The sequence below is a fragment of the Astatotilapia calliptera genome, chromosome 5 (assembly GCF_964374335.1).
Source record: "Astatotilapia calliptera chromosome 5, fAstCal68.1, whole genome shotgun sequence".
Classification (NCBI taxonomy): domain Eukaryota; kingdom Metazoa; phylum Chordata; class Actinopteri; order Cichliformes; family Cichlidae; genus Astatotilapia; species Astatotilapia calliptera.
Genome location: NC_137426.1, coordinates 14669641 through 14692774, shown reverse-complemented (window position 1 = coordinate 14692774; position 23134 = coordinate 14669641). Strand labels below are relative to the sequence as shown.

General features: G+C 39.7%; 1 protein-coding gene across 9 annotated transcripts in view; it reads left to right on the top strand.

Moving 5' to 3' along the window:
* The first annotated feature begins 637 nt into the window (after positions 1-637).
* The window catches only part of slmapa (sarcolemma associated protein a), an 83833-nt gene continuing 61336 nt past the window's right edge, over positions 638-23134 (top strand). For 4 of the 9 annotated variants that reach the window (XM_026167377.2, XM_080301220.1, XM_026167373.2 and 1 more), the window contains exon 1: positions 640-2274. In XM_026167377.2, the coding sequence (XP_026023162.1) occupies positions 2077-2274 (198 nt within the window). In that variant the 5' untranslated portion in view covers positions 640-2076. Of the gene's footprint in view, positions 2275-23134 lie in introns of all 9 variants that reach the window. The other 5 variants (XM_026167378.2, XM_026167376.2, XM_026167374.2 and 2 more) reach the window with 3 other exon arrangements.

Sequence of the window (23134 nt, the reverse complement as noted above, 5' to 3'; positions counted from 1 at the left end):
ACCGTTTCATGGAAGATTTGACATCATTTGTTTTATCTTGTGTTTAACGTTTGGTTTATGAGGGTTTTATTTCACCAAAACAGTGCTTCTAGCTTTTATGTTAGCTTATATATTTGTGTTCTTCTGTATATAAACTAAGTAGAAATAGATTTGGGTCTATAGTAGAATTTCCTCACACGTCCCTTTGAGCTCTGAGGGAGTTAGCCATATTTGTATTTGTGCGTTAATCTGAGGTATTTTCACTGTCTGGGTGGTTTCTAGTCCTGCAATCTTTGTGCAATACGTTTAGATTATTATGTGAACTCTTGCAAAGAGGATGTAAACAGATTATAGGATTTTGGTATAAAGTAATTTTCTTTGTCATTATTATTTGAAGAGGTGTTTGTATGTGAAATATGTTGTGCTTTAATACCAACTTTGTAACACGTTACTCGTATCTACTTTTTTTTACATTTAAAAAAGTGCTTACATTTTTATCGTCAGTGTTAATCACGTTATATATTTTTAATAATTCATAATTCTGTTTGTATCTATGTATTTATCTTTTAAGCTCATTACTTTTTCCGAGTCTGACTTAACGAGCTCAGCAGTGGGTGGTGCTCATGTCAGCTGGTCAGTGAACGCATCCCTCCGGCTGTCTATCGTTCAGTGAACGCACCACCGCTGTCTGCTCTCTAGTTACAGTATGGCGGCTGGGACTTGCGGAGGAGGACAACTTCTTCTAGATTCCTTCCACAAAACTGTTGGAAGGCGACGGCATTAATATAAAACTTATAGCGGCAACCACGAGGTACACTGCAACAGACGACAGCGGCATAACTTGTGTTTCTTACTGGGGCTTTCCCCAGAAAATAATCGGACTGGTGTGTGATGCGTGAGGACCCGCAGTCAAGAAACTCCCCGGATTTTTCCGCGTCGGTTTCTGCTTTGACTGTCATTTAGCCGGCTAGCTGCTAGGTAGCTCCCTTCAATGCTAACGCTCGCCTGCAGAGCTCTATATTAGCAAAAAGAAGCGCTAGCGTGTTGCTTTTATTTACTCCAGGTGACAGGGATGGTATACCGTATCCATTCGGTAAGCGGACTGGTTGAAAAAGATGGGGAGAAAAAATTTGTGGACCTGGAAGATAACTTTGTCAGTACTCATTAGCCTAGCCTAGCTTAACCTAGCTTTCTAGTACAACGCCAAAAGAGAGTTAGCGCTTCGCCTGTCCACCAGCGAGTTAGCCAATTAGCATTTTAGTTGCACAAGACGACCAGATAATCCTCCCCTGTTCATCCCGGTGGATGGTTTTGAAACGTCTCCGCTGACTAATTCAGACGAAGAGTGGGCATTGAGCTGCTTTAGTTTTATAACTCAGGGGTGTTTTGGCGTTCGGGCTCGCTAGGTGTTCTCTGGTGGAGGGAGTGGTGAAGGTAGGGAGATAGGAAGGTAGCTAAGGTTCCCTGCATCAGGGCAACAAGGTCACTCAGATTATGAAGACCCATACATGTCAACTACACTTATAGATGACACTTTAGTAAATGACAGACGCGTGTGTGTTGTGTGTATGTGTGTATAGGGTGATGAACGCTGGGGTGTGTGCCTGCTGTTAGCTTGCTGCAAGAGAAGACAACACAGCTCAGAAGCGCGCAATAATTGGACCTACTGCTCTTGATATACGTTAAACAGACAGTTTAGTCAGCACAGAAGGAGTTTGATGGACGTGAGGGGCTGTCAGTGCTATACTCACTCATGTATGTCTTGACACATGGCAGCTTGGTCTGTACATAGTGCCTGCTGTCACATATAAGCGTCGTTATGTAGCTTCGGTGGGCAGTCAGTGAGGGGAATGTCCTGTCTTTTTTTATACCTGTTGGTTTGTTTTTTATTTCTCACACACAAGAGAGGACCATGTTTACTAGTTAGTGCCTAGAAGATTAGAGGACTAACATTTCAGCCTACAGATAGGCCGCAGATATCGTAGATTATTCCTATTTTTTTTTGGAGGAGGGACTCCACCAGAAAAACCTGCCACTCTGGATCAAGAAAACTTGCCCCTCGTCACTGGTTGGAGTAATACTCTCAAGCCAAAATCAATGCCTTCAGCGCTGGCAATATTCGCCTGCCGACCCAACTCGCACCCATTCCAGGAGCGGCATGTGTACCTGGATGAGCCCGTCAAGATCGGCAGGTCGGTGGCTCGGTGCCGGCCAGCCCAGAACAACGCCACCTTCGACTGCAAGGTGCTGTCCAGGAATCACGCTCTGGTGTGGTTTGACCACAAGACTGGCAAGGTAAGCGGCAACAGCACTGAAAATTACTTTACTTAAATTGCTTTACTTTGGTTTTTATGTGGGCCTGAAACTACAGTAGATAGTTACTTTACTCCATGTGTCTGTGAAGGTTCTCAGTCATCCAGGTCATCGTAGTCAAAGGAGCTTGCAAAGAAAAGCGTCTGGACTAACTTAAATTTACTCCATGTCTTCTTATGGGTTGGCCAAATAAAGAGAACCACCAGTGAGAAATATCACCTCATTGGTTTGCATCTTTAAATAGACAGGAATAAAAGCCCTATAAAGAGGAATTTTGCAATGTTAGCTGCTCATCTTGTTTACTTATATTTTCCATGAATGAGCCCAATTAGCTCACAACCTTTCTTTTACTGTGTAAATAAGGTTATTACCTAAGAGCTTAAAATGTTGCAGGAGATCCAACTTATTCCAAACTGAATCATGATAACCCTTACATCAACTTGGGATAATTTAATATGCCTTATAATTCTGACTTGAATATTTATAAATCATTTTTACCTTCATGAATCCAGGTAGCAGATTTTAATACAGCTATCATTATTAATACTAATAATGATAGTGTTGCTGTGGATTTAACAGGCTGCTGTTCAAAGTTTGAAATATATGAGCAGGTTGTGGGATGAAATGAAAAAGCAATGTTAACAACAGTATAATCTGTGACAATAATCTGTGTCACTATCTGTGTCAGTTATGCTGATGGATTAGTTTGTGTCACTATGAATTGTGGGGAGGCATTGTCTCTTTAGTTATAAAGGAAGTGCTGTAGCACATGTTTTTAGTGTTTAGAGCAGGGGTGGGAAATTGATTTTTTCCAAGGTGGCCACATGAGAAACTGACCCTTGTGGAGGGCCACACCAATAAACTGAACTCAGATATGCTCAGTTTTCTCTTCTTTTTCTCACGTGAGCCCTTGGGAAAATGTATTTCTGCCCACAGTTTAGAGAGTTCAACCAGCTCTTCTTATTGCTTCCTCGTCACTTCTGTTAGGAACCTCCATAAGAACAGCTGATGCTGTGACTAGTCGGGGCTTTTTCTGGTTCATAATAAACTTTTAAGCGATTGGGGCACTAAGCAGGATTAGTGAGTGTGTAGTTGAGGTAGGGTAGCTTACTTAATAAATGTGTGCATTTTGCTGATATTGCCCAGCTTTTAATTTTTAAAAAAGGAAGTTTTCAGCAAATTAAATACGGCTTTAAAACCACTTAATTGATAACTCTTTGTTCTGTGGACTGATGTGACTGAACGACTTTGGAGAAAATCTTCACACATATGTTTTTAAATTTAAAGTAGTTGACTTAACCTGCTATCTAAAATTACATAATTGAAAAGGATCAGGATTTAAAGATGCACCAGTTGGAATTTTCTTCAATTTTAACTGATAGCATATACCCACTCTGCTTCAATGCAACGTTTTACTTTCATAATAAAATAAATTGTTAAATTTAAGAATTTTCCCCCAAACTGCAGTACATTACAAGATCTTCTCTCATTGGAAAATTGAAAATAAAGTTTGCCGTCACTGGAAAGAGTTACAAATAATTGAATGAAAATGAGGTGCTGTACACCTACCTTTACCTGTCATATTTTATGTAGGCAAACAATGTCAAGTTCAACAGATTTATATAACAAGCCAAATGTCAGGTACTTGCATCATTTCCTAGTATTTTTATAACTTCACCAGATAACAGGGCATTGACCCTTCTCTCTTTTCCCACTCATCTCCGTAATTTGTCTCGTAATTGCTTTGATCTTTTGCTCACGCTGAGGCTGCTGGCTTGTGTCTGGCTCTAAGATCTGGATAGTTGTAGCTTTAACCACTTTTCCTTTGTTAGGTTCTTTGTCTCAGTGGGATTGTTGTTATGAACTTTTTCACTCTTGTGTTTTACTTTGGCGAACTGTGTCTTCACTTGCAGTGAGGAGGTTAGATGGTTTTGACATAGTGTGTGGTTGTGCATGTGCATATGATGATTTGTCTGCATTGCTGTGTGCATGTGTTGTGCATACATGAACTAGCCTTTTCTCAGTCAGGGCAGAAAACGCTGGCCAAGTTCCTGATTGGGGAGTTGATCGGTGCATCTCTACTGAGTTGGGACCTTTTTGTAGTTACAAATCCAAATTTTGCAGCAACATATTAATGACTAACCTGGCATTATGGATGCATCAACTCAGACTTGTCTTTCTATCAAATGATGGCATTTATCTCTGCCCATCAGGGACCCTAAAAAGCAAGATTTTCACCAAGAACGATTTACTAAATCTGTAGCCAGGCAGTACATTATTAAATGTCAACTGGCCCAACTTAGGAGCCCTCCAAATGTTGCTGCTATTTAGATGTTAGTTTTCATTTATATCTGCACTTATAAAACAGCTGTACATTTTATTTTTTTCTTTCGTTCTGTTTTTTTAAATAAATACTTCTGACTAACTTCCAGTGGATTCCTAACTCGGCTAAACTTTGTGAATTCTCTCTTTCATGGATGACTTGGTGTTAAAGTTTATTGTAACAGCCACACTAATCATTTTATTGGAGCTGAAAGAGTTTGGACTGTTTAACTGTCAGTATGGTCCCCGTGTTCGATTTTTGGGAACTGAAGGAGACTTTGGACCTGGACATGTATAACTGCCAATAACTGAAACAGAGGTTGAAATCACAATACAAACTTCTCCCATCTCATAGTGTGGGACCATCATTTCATACCATAATACTCATGTGGAAGTGATAATTTATTCTCACTTATTTTAAGTTTGATCAGGCAATACATGGACTGAAAATCTAAATTGTTGCACTCTTAGCCATTAAGAGTGCTCTTGGTTCTAAACCAAAAAGATAAAATGAAAATTTAGTGTATCTGCCAGGTTTTCTTATAAATGGGATGTATTTATTTATTTATTTAAATAAATAATGTGTCTTTCTTCTGAATTATTTAAGTAATTTCTGTCATTAGAAAGTGGACAGTAAAGCCAAGAATCTGTTAAATGCAGAGAATGAGATAAAAATAGTTGTAGGACTCATTTTTCAGACCAGGGGCTAAACTTAGTCCAGGGCTAACCAAAATTCAAAGCAGATATTCATTGAATGCAGCCCACATTCCAGTCTACGATTAGACTTAATCCCTTTCAGGGGAGCCAAACTGTTGTTTCGTTAAAAGGCACAGGTCTGAATGTAAATTGGGCATATAAAATCTGTGCGTTGTTGCATCTGTAGTTTCTCTGCTGAACAGGTTAAACAGGCTGAGACAGCCACGGGATTACCCAGCACTGTGGTATGCAGGGACTTTGAAATACCCTCTGTATGTCTGTGTGTGTGTGTAAAGGCAGCACAGGCTATTTATAACGACACTGGCAGCGTCATCCTTTCCTCTGTTCAGGAATAAACGCACATGCAGACTCACACTGATCTGTAGGATCTTACCATGCACACATGCTGCTGAATGTATTGAAACAGGGGAGTAATGATTTGAGATTATTGGTTTATCACTTGAGTTTTTATTATTACCAGGGAAGTTTTTTTTCTTATGGCTCATGAAAAGGTTGTATTTGCTCTCTATATGTGTGATTAATACAGTCAGTTGAATTTTAATGTAATAAATGTAGGACCTAGATAATTATTTTCCTGTAGAATGAGGTTTTGTTTGTGGCGGTGTCGGGGCAAAGGGCATGTGTCCACACACAAGCATGTCCGTGTCAGGTAATGTTTCGCAGTTTTTCATTAGGTTCTTTATTTTTAACTTTTCACAGTGCTTCACACTGGTTTTACTTGTGAAGCAAACAGATATACATGCACGCACGCTAATAAGAGTTTTTTTCCCTTACAGTCAGTATTTTCACATCAAAAGACCAATAAATCCTTCATTAAATTGCCTGCATGGAGAGTTTCAATGTGAAGGAAAGTGATGTTTTTTTTCTGCTTCCATCCACTGATATAAAAAAAATATATATCTGTAGATACTAATTATTCTCGCATATTTGGATTATAAATATAAAAGTTCATATCTCCAAAAAAACAGTATTACTATAGATTAAGCTTCCCAGTAGTATATGAAGTCGAATGACCACTACCTTGCGTTCTAGTATTATTACCTGTTTTGCAATTAACTCGCATAGATTGCATGGGACTAAGGCAGCAGAAATATGTATTAGGATAATGCTACACACACACACACACACTCACTCACTCACTCACTCACTCACTCTAAAAGTGGCTTGCCTAACCTGTACCTCATAACCGTAGTTTCCTCTTGCAGAAACAATGTTTGTGTGTCACATGACTCTGCAGTTTTAGTTCTTGTAAAAATCAGTCTAATGTGAAAGGGTTTGAGGAGTGATTGGTTATTCACTATACATATATATATCTCCCAGCCATATATACGTGTGTATACATGTATATGTATATACGTGTGTATACATGTATATGTATATACGTGTGTATACATGTATATACGTGTGTATACATGTATATACGTGTGTATACATGTATATACGTGTGTATACATGTATATACGTGTGTATACATGTATATACGTGTGTATACATGTATATACGTGTGTATACATGTATATACGTGTGTGTACATGTATATACGTGTGTGTACATGTATATACGTGTGTGTACATGTATATACGTGTGTGTACATGTATATACGTGTGTGTACATGTATATACGTGTGTGTACATGTATATACGTGTGTGTACATGTATATACGTGTGTGTACATGTATATACGTGTGTGTACATGTATATACGTGTGTGTACATGTATATACGTGTGTGTACATGTATATACGTGTGTGTACATGTATATACGTGTGTGTACATGTATATACGTGTGTGTACATGTATATACGTGTGTAACAAGATCCGGGCTATCAACACCTACACCCTGCCCGTGATCAGGTACCCAGCTGGTATAATAAGTTGGCCAAAGGAGGAGATAGAAGCCACTGACATCAAGACAAGGAAGCTCCTTGTTTCACCCCAAGTCCAGCACCCTGAGGCTGTACGCTAAGCGGATGGAAGGAGGCCGGGGACTGGTGAGTGTCAGCACCACAGTCCAGGATGAGACGACGAACATCCACGAATACATCACGAAGATGGCCCCAACTGACAGCGTGCTCAGTGAATACCTCAGGCAGCAGAAACCCAAGAAAGAGAAGGATGGCGAGGAACCATCATGGAAGGACAGGCCCCTGCACAGTATGTACCACCGGCAGATAGAGGAGGTGGCTGATATCCAGAAATCCTACCAGTGGCTGGACAAAGCTGGACTGAAAGACAGCACACAGACACTAATCATGGCAGCACAGGAACAAGCTCTGAGCACAAGACCCACAGAGGCTGGGGTCTATCACACCAGGCAAGACCCCAGGTGCAGGCTGTGTAAAGATGCCCCTGAGACAATCCAGCACATAACAGCAGGGTGCAAGATGCTAGCAGGCAAGGCATACATGGAACGCCATAACAAAGTGGGCGGCATAGTGTATAGCAGGGGTGTCAAACTCAAATACACAGTGGGCCAAAATTCAAAACTGGAACAAAGTCGCGGGCTAACATTAATATTTATTTAAAAAAAAACTTCCTCCAGATATAAAAATGAATCTTTTCTTATGGACTCAAACAAGTTTAGCTGGAAAACTGAATTTGGAACAAGCATAGCTTAATACTAAACAATATATATATATTAGCTGTATAATACCAGTAGGCCAGCTCTAATAGTAATTTGGTATGGCTTTGCGGGCCAAATGTAATTAGGCTGCGGGCCAAATTTGGCCCGCGGGCCAGAGTTTGACACCTATGGTGTATAGGAACATCTGTGCCGAGTATAACCTGGAAGTTCCGAGGTCAAAACGGGAGATGCCCCCAAGGGTGGTGGAGAATGACTGAGCTGAGATCCTGTGGGACTTCCAGATGCAGACAGACAAAATGGTGGTGGCAAACTAACCGGACATAGTGGTGGTAGACAAACGGCCATAGTGATAGATATAGCGGTTCTGTATGACAGCAACATCAGGAAGATGGAACACGAGAAGCTGGAGAAGTACCAAAGGCTCAGAGAAGAGCTCGAGAAGATGTGGAGGATGAAGGTAACAGTGGTCCCAGTGGTAATCGGAGCACTAGGTGCAGTGACTCCTGAGAGAGATGGGGGTATTTATGCACTTCAAAACTGGAACTACTAGTGACCTTAACTACTGGTTGTTATATTGTTCTTACCTCAGGTTTTTTGTTTTGTTCTCTTTCAGCTATAACATTTCTGTCAATTCTGCTCTCTTTGTTTGTGTTTTATTGCTTTTCTTTTCTCTTTTTTCCATATGGTAAATGGCCTGTATTTGTACAGCGCTTTACTAGTCCCTAAGGACCCCAAAGCGCTTCACACATCCAGTCATCCACCCATTCACGCACACATTCACACACTGGTGATGGCAAGCTACATTGTAGCCACAGCCACCCTGGGGCGCACTGACAGATGCGAGGCTGCCGGACACTGGCGCCACCGGGCCCTCTGACCACCACCAGTAGGCAACGGGTGAAGTGTCTTGCCCAAGGATACAACAACCGAGACTGTCCAAGCCGGGGCTCGAACCGGCAACCTTCCGATTACAAGGCGAACTCCCAACTCTTGAGCCACGATCATTTCCATATTCTATTCTTTCCCACCTCACCTCAGACTTGTCTTTGGGCTGTTTCTTCACATTAATGAAGGTAATCTTAACTGCTTGAAGAAGCTCTTTCTTTTTTTTCTTTTTCCTTTTTTTTTTGGCCTGTCCCGTTTGGCTCTTTTGCCATCAGAATTGTTGTCTAAAGGCAAACAAAGATGCCCAACGGATTTACTTTACCAAACTGACCATCCCAGCCTTGCCGTAATGGTCCATTTGATTCACCTTTTATTGTTTATTTTATTTTCACTTACTGAATACGGGACAGACTTGACTGGGGGAAAGAAGGGGAGAAAGAAAGAGGGAAAGAGAAACAGCTGAGAAGAGGGACAGGGGAGAAGGGCAAAAGACAAAAACCAACAGAACGGGCAGAGAAAAAAAAATGCATATATCAATCACCTGGATCACCTGCTGAGAAAGAAAAAAGAAAGCAAGCAGAAGAGAACAAGAGTAATAGAATAAACAACATCACAATGATATATGGGAATATGACAGTAAATACTAAATGTTAAACATTATTGTGCAGCACATAAGATCAACAGAACACAGTGTGCTTTGAGGTAGGAGCCAAAAAGGGTGTAGTTTGTGGGTGTGATCACCCGTGTGTACACCTGTGAGCATGGACACGCTTGTTTTTTGTTTTTTTAAAAGGTTCCTTCATGTAATAATCTGCTAGAGGGTGTGGGGGGGGGCACAGCCCCGTCCTCCAGGGCATGAAGCAGGTGTGGAGGAGATCAAAACTCCAGACATCCAGAGGCCCCCAGAACACAAGAGACCAAGGAAGACCAACAGAGGGGCAGCTAGAAGAAGAAGTTCTTTCTGAGGTGGTTTCTAATCACTTCATGTGTATTTATACACTTTGAACTTGCAGCCCATGTTTAATTACCTCTAACGTCTCTGAAACTTGACTGTGAGAAGCTCATAGTCTGGCAGAAAGAGCACACCAGGTCAGACATAGTCCTGAACATTATTAGTGTGGATTTGCACCTGTTAAACAATTTTTTTTTTTTTTTTAATCTATAATAGCAGTTGCCTATTGACTCAAAGATGTTTCAACATCTCCCATAGTAGTCAGGACGGCAATGCCTTTATCACTTTCTGTCTGAGATCTGTGAGTGTGAGGGACATATTTCATATGTAACAAAAAGAGGCAATGATTGCCCACTATGTCAGAATAAACTGACATAAACATGTCTAACCATATTCTGCACATGTATATGGATCTAGCCTGCAAGAAATGAGGGTTGCTGATTTTAGCTCTGCTAGCCACAATCACCAAAGCTCTCAAGTACACATGCAGTATTTTTATGGCCAATGTTTAACGTCATCTACCTGACTGTGGTCAGTTTACTAATGTTTGTGAGTGTTTGCTGGTTTTTCTACTTAGTTGATTCGTCTGACACCCTAGACTTCAAGCAGACAGGGAGCACTGACCTTTTACATTTGGTCAGGTTATAGTGTCTCAGTCAGACTGAGAGACTAACTCTATGCTTGCACGCTATGCCGTGGACTCCTGGTGCCGCTAACTACTGCAGAGGAAGGATGAGCTAATTGACATGAACGCAGCTGGTGAGATGAATATCTGAAGGGCTCTGAGAGAAAATAATGAAGTGTTTATTTAGGTAGTAGCCATCATGGGAAGGTCAGACTCGACCCAGCTGCTTCTCTCTTAACCCTGGAGGTCCTGGGACTTCAGTTTAGGAACGGTATGGCTTCAAGAGCTCCAGACAGTCAGACAGATTGATTTGTAGCAAGAGGATATGTCAGTCAGTCATGTTTTCTACTTTCCTCAAAGCGCTTTAAAAATTCCTGATAAATGTGACTAATTGATAACACTCTGTCTGTGCACATATCCCATTAAATTTCCCGCTGTTTGTCATTACTCACTACTCTTACACCTGATCTTTGTTTACATGTCATAAAAAATGTGGGTAGTGCACCAAAATGTTATAAATGAATGAATAGGGTTATTATAATGTTATAAGTTAATCTAGAAACGACAAATGTAAATAATTTTCCTTCAAAGTGGCCCCAGAGAACCACATGTCCTACCTAATTAGAAATGGTTCTTAGCAGACTTGTCTTGGATCAGAATGGCTGCTTATAGGGCGGTGTAAAGAGCTGTGACTGAATATTAAAAATCTGATTTATATATAATTGAATATTAACAGTTTTCCTTGTTTCATGGATGGATGTTAAAGGAGTGAATATATACATAAGCAGACTTGGTTCTTGCACAGTTTTGTCTGAACCAATTTTTGCCAGTTTGAAAACCATAAATGTAATTTTAGCTTTAATAAATGAAAAATAAAATTATTTTCCATTTTCCCCATTGGCAGGACTGTATGACTGTCATAATATTTCAAACCTACCCAGCCTTTTTAAGTAGATGGTAGTCAAAAAAATAGGGTGGACTTTATATAATATAATATAAATAAAGGAAGCTTTACGTCAGATTATATCAGGTTTACGTCCCACCTCACTGACATGAATCATAGGAACAGTTTTCCCAGTTGGGTTGGGCAGTGTGTTTAAAATTTTCCGCCAGACAATTGCTGATATATTGGTAAAAGTAAAAGCCTAACCTCACCCATTACCACCGACACCACCACATGAAGAGTTGGTCATAATAGTGAAGAGAGCCAATATATTTGTCCATTTTCCTAACTCTTTTTACAGGTCAGTGTCTGTAGCCACTGACCAGTTTGTCAGTCGGATGGACTCGCAGGCAGATACTTGTCAGATTAAATCCGATTTAGACTTAGTGAGGTGATCCCTCTAATACAGCTGTATTACTCACTAGTTATCCCACCAGTCATTCATTCATCCAGTGTGTTTGTATGCTGAGAACCCTAACACGTGCCAGTAGACCAGATCAGACCAGACTTAGCATCCTGCAGGACATAGACATGACTGCACAAGCCAACTCTTCTTGTTTTCTTTCTTTTCTTTTTTCTGTCAACATCTGCTTGTTGTAGGTTTTAAAAAAAAAAAAGTAAATCATTCTATTTTTATTTATACTGAACATAGAGCTGGGCGATATAACGATATGTATCGCGATATAACTTTTACTCGATAGAGAAATTAAGCTATCGCGATAGACCTCGCTGAATCACGTGAAAGAGTATGCAGAGAGTTTACAGATGAGAAGCAAAAAAGAGCCGTCAGGTGCTAAATAAATAAACCTTTGACTCAAACTTTTGAAAGAAAATGGTAGCTGTTACAACTTATGTCTAAAAATGTATAGTTTCATGCATCGGTTAAAACACTCGACTCCAGGTAAAGGACGCCCAGCTGGAAAAACGTCACGCAAGTCGAGTTGCCCGAGATTCACAGAATTGACAGAAAATGTTACATTTTTGTGATTTATATCGTTATCGGACGATATCAGGATATGAGATTTTGGTCATATCACACAGCCCTACGTCGGTATGTCACGCGTTGGGAATGAGAATGCTCTGTATATGAATCATGTTAAATACTTTTTTACCATTTTCATAAAACAAAATTTTCATAAAACTAAAGTCAATGATGAGGAAGGTAGCCAATGTGGATTTTAACACAGCATCATTGGTAGTTAGATCATGATTAAAGGCAGCCAAAGAGCTGGTCAGTCATCCAGGCAGCTGGTGGAAAGCAGTGCTGACAGCAGAGCAGAGTTGTTGTCTGGTGTCAATAATCCACGGCATGGTAATAACCTCAGCATGAATGCCAACAAGGCACAAGAACGTTGCTATACAGAGTGGATTCAGATCTGTAGTACACTTAATATCTGAGCACGTGTGTGGAGGAATAAGACTCTTTTGGCAAGAAGAGCAGCCTGGCAGCCTCAGCTTTGGCATCGTTCATGTGTTTAGTGATAGAGTGCTGCTTCCAGATATTGGAGCAGGATACCACAATGGATCTTTAGAAGTGCAGTTTCTGACCGTTATGAAACTAGGACAGATGTCTTATTTACATCCTTTTTAAAAACAGCTTTTCAATAACCCAAAACATCCAGTAGCCTTTAGGTGAAATGTATTTTTCCTGTTCCTTAATGCATACCATACCATACCATACCATACCAGCTTTATTTATAAAGCACTTTAACATAAAACCAGGGTTCACAAAGTGCTGTACATATACAAATAGCATAAGCAAAGTAAAATAAAATAACTAAACAAATTGTATGAGCTGACATCCTGAATCAGCGACATATTTAAATGACCAATCAGATTTTCTTTATTGGCTTTAAGTGATGACTGAATTTGAACCAGGTTACAGTAAATGTGAATATTTTTTTTTCCCTCACTGGGAGAAAAACATGGCAGATGAAGTTTGGTTTCATCTTTAACATCTCCTTTGCCTTGGCTCTTTAAACAGCTGCTGGTAAAAAGCTGGGATAGTCTATTGAGATGGATAAATTCCAAAATGTATCTTTAAGTGTTGGGGCTCTGATATCACCACTGTCAATGGGAACAGCAGATATTCTGATGTCCTGTATGTCATTCTATCTCTTCTCTGTCTGAATTTTGACTGATCCTGACATGTTGCTGCAGATTTTAGTACATTTTAATTAGTATTTAAACATGTTAGGCTAGAGGCAGTCTTCATAACTTGTTTAGACACGATGCAAGCTGTTGGGAGCTTTTTATTTTTAGACTGTAGGGGTGTTAAAGCCCATTTACTATTTGTATGTGTGTTACATTATCCTATTCTACACCAACTCTATTCATGTCTTTTTGTGTGCTAAGTCAGTGAGGGTTATACCAGGAACCCAGTGTACCAAGATCAACATACAAACTCCAGCTGAACAGGAACCAGCTTTGTGGGAAGATTATTGTGGAAGAGCTGAATGAGTAAACGTCTTGTTCACTCAAGTTAACAGGTGAACCAGTTGATTGGTCAGAGATGATGCAACCCATCTTCAGCTTTTTAGTACTTCCTCAAATAGGAATGATGATGCTGTTAACAGTTAATCCTCATGAGCTTGTTAGAAGTCAACCTGGTTTGGTTTATATGTTAGCAACTTTTAGGTAAGACTATTGTCAGGATTTTCTTCTGGCATAGAAAGTTACTCACCTATTTGTATTCTTTTGAGATTTGAATTTAGGGGAGTCACTGTCTGATTATGAGGTATAAATACATGGACAGCCATAAGCTACCTGTTCTGCTAACTTAAGGTATTGAATTGGACCTGTCCACCATATCTGTGTCTTCAGAAATATTTTAAATCACATCGTCTGGCAAACAATATGGCTTGTTGTTTGATAATGACGATCCAAGAAGTTTATGTTCCAGTTTTGATGAGTTAAATTCTAGATTTTTTATTAGTGTGTTACTTAGCACCTGTATGGTTTATGGATGCAGTTTAATAACGGCATTTTGTTAGCAACAGAGTATGGTTGACTCTACTCTGCCACTACTGTATGACTCTTTTGATTTTGATGAATCAAAATGTTGAGTTAGAAAGAGTGCCACTGTGGCTGTGTGTATTTTTAATTTGTTTTTTTCTTTTTTAAGAAAAAAATAAATTCTCCTTTTTTAAATAGAGCCTGTACCCTTGTGTTTCTTTCCAAGCAGTCCTACAGTGACCACTAGGGCTGGGTATTGTCACTGATTTCTACAACTTATTCAGTTCTGATTCACAAGGTCCCTGATTGTACTTGATTCAACTCAATTTTGACTGTGTCAGAAATATTACAATTATGATAATTTGTCTTGGATATGTACTGTCAAAAGAGCCATCTCAACCTTGTAAATTAAAAATATTGTATTCCAAATTATTTGATTATTTGTCTGCAGTTACAAACTCAGTGTAAACCATCTAGTTATAAAAACAAAACTGACACTTGTGAGACTTCATCAGAGATGCAAGCATCACAGCAGATGCCATAATGTCAAACTATGAAAAATAACAGAAACAATATGAATGAGATTTTCCCAGCCTGGTCTCTTGAACAGGAGAAATTAAGCTTTCTTGTCAGGGGTCATTTTTGGATTTGCCTCTGCTACTATCTCAACTGCTACCTCAAAGGTGTAATAACAAAGTTAATACCTTCTTCTTTATATGGGCTTGTATGTAAATAAAACAGTCTGCATGGTTACAAATAGAGCTGGGCGATATGAGATTTTTTCATATCACGATATGTTTTTTTCATTTCAGGCGATAACGATATCTATCACGATATAAGCCAAATAACTATATTTGTAAGATTTAAATGTGCCGTTGCTCACAAGTAAAATGTGAAATAATCAGCAGCTTGTTTTTATTTAAATATTTATTTCCCATAATAAGTTCAACAGGGTAGATGTACTTAAGGAACATGAGACTTTTTCAGATAGATAAAGGCAAATATTGCAAACTACACAAAAGGCAGCCGCTAAAGCGTTTAAGTTTCAAACTAGAACAAACGAAACAGACTAAATTGTCAATTCCACTTAGAAACAAAATATTAATTCTAAAAATAAATCTTAGTTTGTTTTACAGAAGAACAGACAAAACTGACTAACTTTTGTCAATATCAAATAAACTGAGAACTAAAAGGAAATTCTCAATCTCTCCTTGTTGTATAGCTTAGCTTTTCAAACAGTTTTAACAGTTACTTTAGTCTGACAAAAGCCGAATGACGAATTAGCGCTTCCAGTCAGAGACTGAGGCTACGTCCACACGTACACGGGTATTTTTGAAAACGGAGATTTTCCGTTTTCGTTTTAAAAATAATCCCGTCCACACATAAAGGGAGAAATGAAAGAAAACGCTGCTATGAACATGCCAAAGCAGCAGGTGGCGCTAGATTCCTAACCGTGCAGAAATGTTGGCCAATCAGAAGTCTAGAAGCCTCGGTGGGAAAAAGTAAACAAAGCTGGGGCATAGAAGCAGAACAGAGTCGTATGTGTGGACGGACAGTAACTGTGTGTATATGTAAGCATTTAAACACTGCAGAGAGTAGAATTAACAGTAACAGTATTGTAGAAATTCATTTCACCGAAACAATAACGTGGCGCACAGTGTGACGCATGCTCCAGTTTATTGTATTTCCAGACTTGCTTTCGGCACAATTTACAGTGCACGCTACTCTGTTTTTTGTCAGACTTGAAATAGCCGAAATACCTTCACACTACGGAACTTCTATGGCTCTTCCGTTCGACAATCTCTCCGGCATTGGAACCATCATCTGTTTTCTCTTCGGTCACGCTCGGTTGATTTTTCTAGTCGGCACACTCATTTCCTCCATTACGCGCTGGCTCCATTACCCGCTGGCTGCTTCCCAAACAAACACACGTGCGGCTTGGCACTTGTTCTGTACGTAACAAGTCACGCGACGTGACGCTGCGGCTGTGATTGGTTCGGCTCTGCGCTACTTAATTTGGATTGGCTGACCTTTTTTTTTTTTTTTTTTTTTTAAGAGGACAAGAGCGGCGAGGTCTATCGCGATAGCTTAATTTCTCTATCGAGTAAAAGTTATATCGCGATACATATCGTTATCGTTCTATCGCCCAGCTCTAGTTACAAATGATTCCCACCAGCTTCCTTGAAGGAGATCTTCTTTTTGAAGAATACTATCTTAATATATTAAGTCAAAAATGGAAAGGTTTCCTAAGTGTAACAAACAAAAAACAAATAAGCAAAAATGGGATGCCACTATAGCTCACTTGGTTGAGCTGGAGATCCATATCACAAAAGGCTGCAGGAATCCTGGGCTTGATTCCTACATGTTGTTCCTCTTTGCTCTTTTCTTAGTTTCCTGTCTGCTCTGTACTGTCCCAGTCCAATAAAGTCTAAAAAATGCCCCAAAAAGAAAAAAGTCAAATCCTCACACTTTAAGGAGAGGAAACTAGAAAGCCTCTGGCACTTTTTTTTGTTTCTTTATTGTCTTAAATTTATATTCAGTATGGAAAAATGTGTAACTTAATTAAGGAGGTAATGTTAACTGTTAAAGACAGTGAAGTCTATAGCAAAACATTTGTGCACTAAGATTCACCTTTGAAGGTAAGGCAGACACTATTGCAGAAATGAGCACGCCGATAAAACACTCTTTTTGTTTGCCAGCAGCAGCAGCAAACGGCCTCTTATGGAAATGGTGGCAGGAGTCCAGTCTCCAGTCAGCTGGCTCTCCTGCTTTCTCTCTCTCTCCATCTGCAGCCTTTCTTTGAAACATGCTCTATAAACCTGTGAATGTTGGGTTTACATGTCAGCTCCATGCTGAGGGAGAAAAAAGTATTTGACTTTGGGTACAAATCGCTCATTAAACGCCAAAGAAGCGATGGCAGAACATGCTACTGCCATCTGTGTACTAAATGTGTATAAAACTTGAATGGCTGGCTTTGCTCATGTGGAAGTTGGCAAATATCATGTGAAAGTTACTTAAAATAGTTTTTTAGAGTTTGAACAAGTTATGTCCTGAGCAGATCCAAAGAACAGCTATTGGCAGATCTAGGTTTGTGTTCAGGGGTTCTTATTGGCGAAAGATGAATTTAGTCTTCATAGTCCTCTGCTAAATTCCTGTCGAAGTCATACTTGGGTGCGCTGCCATCACAAGTGAAACTGAGTTGATGGAGTTGGGCTTGGAGCTAAGAAATCTTGAACATAAGAGAGAGAAAACTTCACAGGGTTCAACAGAACCATTTTTTTAAGTTTAAAAAAAAAAAAAAGAAGAAGTGTGGCATCGAATTGACTGCCCAGCTGCCAGCCTTTTTGGGCCATCGATGGCATTTCCACTGGTTGATTCTCAGATGAAGCAAATTGGCTACTTGGCCAATTTTTGTTGTATTTTTTTTTCCATACAGTACTAATAAATGTATTAATAAAAAATCCTGTGCAAAGTAAAATTATTTCTAAATTATATAACAGCATCCGGCGGTGTAAAAACGACAGCACTCTGTATATTAAAGCGAAGTGGGAAAAGGAGGGTAATTTGACAATTACAGAGAAGTGTTGCGCTCACGCATGCAAGATACAGTGGGCTACCACTGGGTCTAACGTTTGGCGTGAATTTTGCTGGAAAAGCATTATGAGATTTTTCATTACCCCTGCTCAACAAAGATATCGAGGAATTGGTGATAAATGTTGGAGATGTGGGGGAGACGGCGCTAACGGCGCTAACGCTGTAAAGTTATTCGCCAGTATTGGTCTCTAATCCATGATCATTTACAAAATGTTTTTTCATTTGTTTTTCCTTCAACTTTTGAGACCATATTTTTGTGCAATGCACCAGTGGATAAACTGAATTCCAATGACAGAAGACTCCTGTATATCCTTCTGGCCGCAAGTAAAAAGCCTCTTACGAGAAGATGGCTTAAGCCTGAACCACCAACGATAGAAGACTGGATACATTCTGTACAAGAGATCTATACCATGGGGAAAAAGTGTCATTTTCTCTTAAACTTCAGAGGGATACCTTCTACGGAATATGGTCTAAATGGACAGACTATGTTAAGCATATGAGGTGTGATTTTGTGTATGATGTTACAACCCTGAGTACTACGTAAACCTACCTGCCCTGCTGCCTCCTAAACCTAGTTTTTTCTTTCTTTCTTCTTCTTTTCTTTTCTCTTCTTTTTCTGTCTTCTTTATTTTTCAATTATAAGTTAAAATGTGACAGCAAAGAAAGTGTAAAAAGGCAAACTACTGTTATGTTCAACAGCTGTCCCAATAAAAGAGATAATTATAAAAAAATAAAAAATCCTGGATCAGACTGTTGGAAAAGGCTACAATAAAAACTTTGCTGCAATAACCTCGAGAAGTTGTCGTTGTCGTTGTTGTTGTTAAGTGAAACGAGCTCCATAGTTCAGCCACGGTTTGTTTCAGGATTGGACCTAAAGTCTTTTTAAAGTAGACTTACAAATGTGACTGATAACCAATTATTCAGATGACGCCAATGAATGCTTGTCTGGTCTGCCATGGGTCTAGCCAACTAGTATTACTGAGGTACACCTCAGTGTGGCGTTGATGCTGCTGTAGTACACAAACACGGTGACATATCTTCTCTCCATTTGATTGCATCACATCAGTTTTAAGACTTGTATCCTGCCAGCTAATCTATAACTCATATCTTATCAATAATTTAAGATTATCAAACACTTTTTTTCAACAAGGACTTTTTAAAAATATTTAAATATAATCAGGTGTTTCAGATTACAGCTTACAATGTCAGATACATAGTGCTGTTTAAAAAGCGTTTAAGTAAATCTTGGCTCTGACTCTATATCAAGAATGTCAGAGTACTATGACTTCAGATCAGTGCCAAAAAAACGTATCACTGTCAACGTGGAACTTGTAGAGAACAAAGATGTGTGTGTTTAAAACAAATAAATAAAACGATGGTTACTTCATTCATTCATTCATTCATTTGTAGGCGGGGCTTCTGTGCTCATAGACAGTTAAAGCCCAGACTACACACTCACATGCAGAGTATGCACTTCCTTGCCTTTCTCAAACATAATTAATTTGCACGGTAGCACAGTTGTGTATGTGCCTTAAAAACGTACACTTTAATCTAAATAATCTAAATAATGCTGTTACAGATGTCTGAATTAAAGCACAGATCTCTCAATATCCTAAACCAGGACCAACAAGAAGTAGTCAGCCTATAGGAAACTGTTGAATGTAAACAACAGTCGTGCCCCCTTTCCCTCCATATGAAGGAAGGTGCAGCAAGCCTCTATCTGAGCCTGGTTTTGTAGTGCAAGCACTGCTGCACCACTATCACTCATCTCAAAGCTGCAGTCCTCCTCTGAACTTGGGCTAGCAGTATTAGGGTAGATGGGTGGGGAAAAGTGACAGAGAGAGAGAGGCATTGCTGGCTGGTCAGCTACATGTACAGTGGGGCAAAAAAGTATTTAGTCAGCCACCGACTGTGCAAGTTCCCCCACCTAAAATGATGACAGAGGTCAGTAATTTGCACCAGAGGTACACTTCAACTGTGAGAGACAGAATGTGAAAAAAAAATCCATGAATCCACATGGTAGGATTTGTAAAGAATTTATTCGTAAATCAGGGTGGAAAATAAGTATTTGGTCAATAACAAAAATACAACTCAATACTTTGTAACATAACCTTTGTTGGCAATAACAGAGGTCAAACGTTTACTATAGGTCTTTACCAGGTTTGCACACACAGTAGCTGGTATTTTGGCCCATTCCTCCATGCAGATCTTCTCAAGAGCAGTGATGTTTGGGGGCTGTCGCCGAGCAACACGGACTTTCAACTCCCGCCACAGATTTTCTATGGGGTTGAGGTCTGGAGACTGGCTAGGCCACTCCAGGACTTTTAAATGCTTCTTACGGAGCCACTCCTTTGTTGCCCGGGCGGTGTGTTTTGGATCATTGTCATGTTGGAAGACCCAGCCTCGTTTCATCTTCAAAGTTCTCACTGATGGAAGGAGGTTTTGGCTCAAAATCTCACGATACATGGCCCCATTCATTCTGTCCTTAACACGGATCAGTCGTCCTGTCCCCTTGGCAGAAAAACAGCCCCATAGCATGATGTTTCCACCCCCATGCTTCACAGTAGGTATGGTGTTCTTGGGATGGAACTCAGTATTCTTCTTCCTCCAAACACGACGAGTTGAGTTTATACCAAAAAGTTCTACTTTGGTTTCATCTGACCACATGACATTCTCCCAATCCTCTGCTGTATCATCCATGTGCTCTCTGGCAAACTTCAGACGGGCCTGGACATGCACTGGCTTCAGCAGCGGAACACGTCTGGCACTGCGGGATTTGATTCCCTGCCGTTGTAGTGTGTTACTGATGGTGACCTTTGTTACTTTGGTCCCAGCTCTCTGCAGGTCATTCACCAGGTCCCCCCGTGTGGTTCTGGGATCTTTGCTCACCGTTCTCATGATCATTTTGACCCCACGGGATGAGATCTTGCGTGGAGCCCCAGATCGAGGGAGATTATCAGTGGTCTTGTATGTCTTCCATTTTCTGATGATTGCTCCCACAGTTGATTTTTTCACACCAAGCTGCTTGCCTATTGTAGATTCACTCTTCCCAGTCTGGTGCAGGTCTACAATACTTTTCCTGGTGTCCTTCGAAAGCTCTTTGGTCTTGGCCATGGCGGAGTTTGGAGTCTGACTGTTTGAGGCTGTGGACAGGTGTCTTTTATGCAGATGATGAGTTCAAACAGGTGCCATTCATACAGGTAACGAGTGGGGGACAGAAAAGCTTCTTACAGAAGACGTTACAGGTCTGTGAGAGCCAGAGATTTTCCTTGTTTGAGGTGACCAAATACTTATTTTCCACCCTAATTTACGAATAAATTCTTTACAAATCCTACCATGTGAATTCATGGATTTATTTTTCACATTCTGTCTCTCACAGTTGAAGTGTACCTCTGGTGCAAATTACTGACCTCTGTCATCATTTTAAGTGGGGGAACTTGCACAATCGGTGGCTGACTAAATACTTTTTTGCCCCACTGTAACTCATCAGTGCTTTCTGTGTTGAGCATCAGATTGATAGCTAACATCTAACCTTATAGCACAGCTCTCTAATATGTGATTTCATCTCCTAATTCACTTTTGTTTTTTATTTTACTACATTTTTAAAATATCTTTGCGCCAATATTTTTCAAAACAATGTTTGACACCTTTGGCTGTGCAATAATACCTCTGTTTGACAGCCATCCTACCAGCTATGTAAATTAAATTTTTGCTACTGGAACATAAAACAATTGTATGCAATTGATAACATTACTAGTCAAGTCTGATTTTAATAAAAGCTTAAAATTTTAACTTTTCACCTGGAACTTTTACTACCATCTTTGCTGATGTAGAGTTGTCCACTGATTGCTCTCATTGTGTCTCTGGCTTAGATAAATTTAAAGTAACTGATGGCTCACAGGGAATACTTGTAAATACCCTGACTTTATTATTTGATACTTTGGCCATGTTTAATTTGAGCATTTGAGAAATAACATAGCATAACAGGCCCACTTTAAACCCTGTATGAGTTTTTTTGCATGTGGTAGAGTCACCTTGCTTCTGTTTTATGACTGGCACTGACATTTCAAGAACTTGTTTATCAAGCCTCCAAGAGAGTGAAATGTGTCTTGACTGGCCCAAGACTCCTGCAGTGATGGATGTTTGGTGCTGCTTTTTGTAAAAGTACTTTGTCATATTTTGCTAATGAAGGAATAATCCGCTTTATCTGTTTGTATGGGAGCTGCAGTGCTAGTGATGAAACAAATATGTGCATGTTCTAGTTGATTTGGAAACTGAAGAATTTACACTGGAATTTCTCTTGAATACTATTATTTGGTGTCTGGGTTTATCTTTGCTATTTTTTCTTAAGGTATTGACTAGATTAGGTCATCTAATTATTTGTTAGTATACATATTTTCATAGACCTTGGATCTTGTTTGCATTAAATCCCAATATTGGATGTCCTGCTCTAAGGTGGAATTATTTTTAGTTGTTCCAGGAGTCAGGGTGACTCCTGCGAGTGATTCTGGGAGGGTTTATCCATCAGGTGACTGCTACTTTCTTTAAATCTGTCTGTAGTGTTGATACAAACTGGTGTCATGCGTTGACCTGCTGACTGGTTAAGTGGTTGTTGTGCCTGCAGGGCTAGCTGCCAGCTGATGGTGTGTACTGTTTTTGGAAGCTAAGAGCAAAGTAAAATCCAAACTGAGTAGCATGATGTTTGTTTAGCTGGCACTACTAATGGATGAAAAGGGACATGGAGAGAGAACAGACATAGAAGGATAAAGGGATGCAGTGTTTTCCTGAGAAGTGCTCTGATGGTGGGTGGAGGTATTGCAGGAATGCTGGTGGTCCAGCTTCTGGTTTAAAAAGTGCTTCATTCATATGATGATGATGTGCAGATTTGGGGGGGGGGGGAAGAAACTGTTCTAGTAATCAATCTTTTTAAATGTTCATTATTACTTTTTTATTACTTTTTTTTTATTACTTTTTTTGGTGATTGTGGACCAGCACTGTCAAAATTTAAACAAACAACAAAACGCAACACATAGCTATTTTTTCCAAGAAATCCCAACAAAGCAGGTGGACAACTCTATACAACACAAACATATATACCTGCATGTTATTAAACAAATATTATATTTGACAAACATTATTTTCATTTTCTACTTGAGTTTCTTGACCCTTTAGAAGAGATTGCAGAACTGTAGTTGAAAAGACAGTAGCTCATCCTGCTCTGTGGTATTTGAGTTTGCAGACTGATTAAACTGGGAAAGAATTCCTTC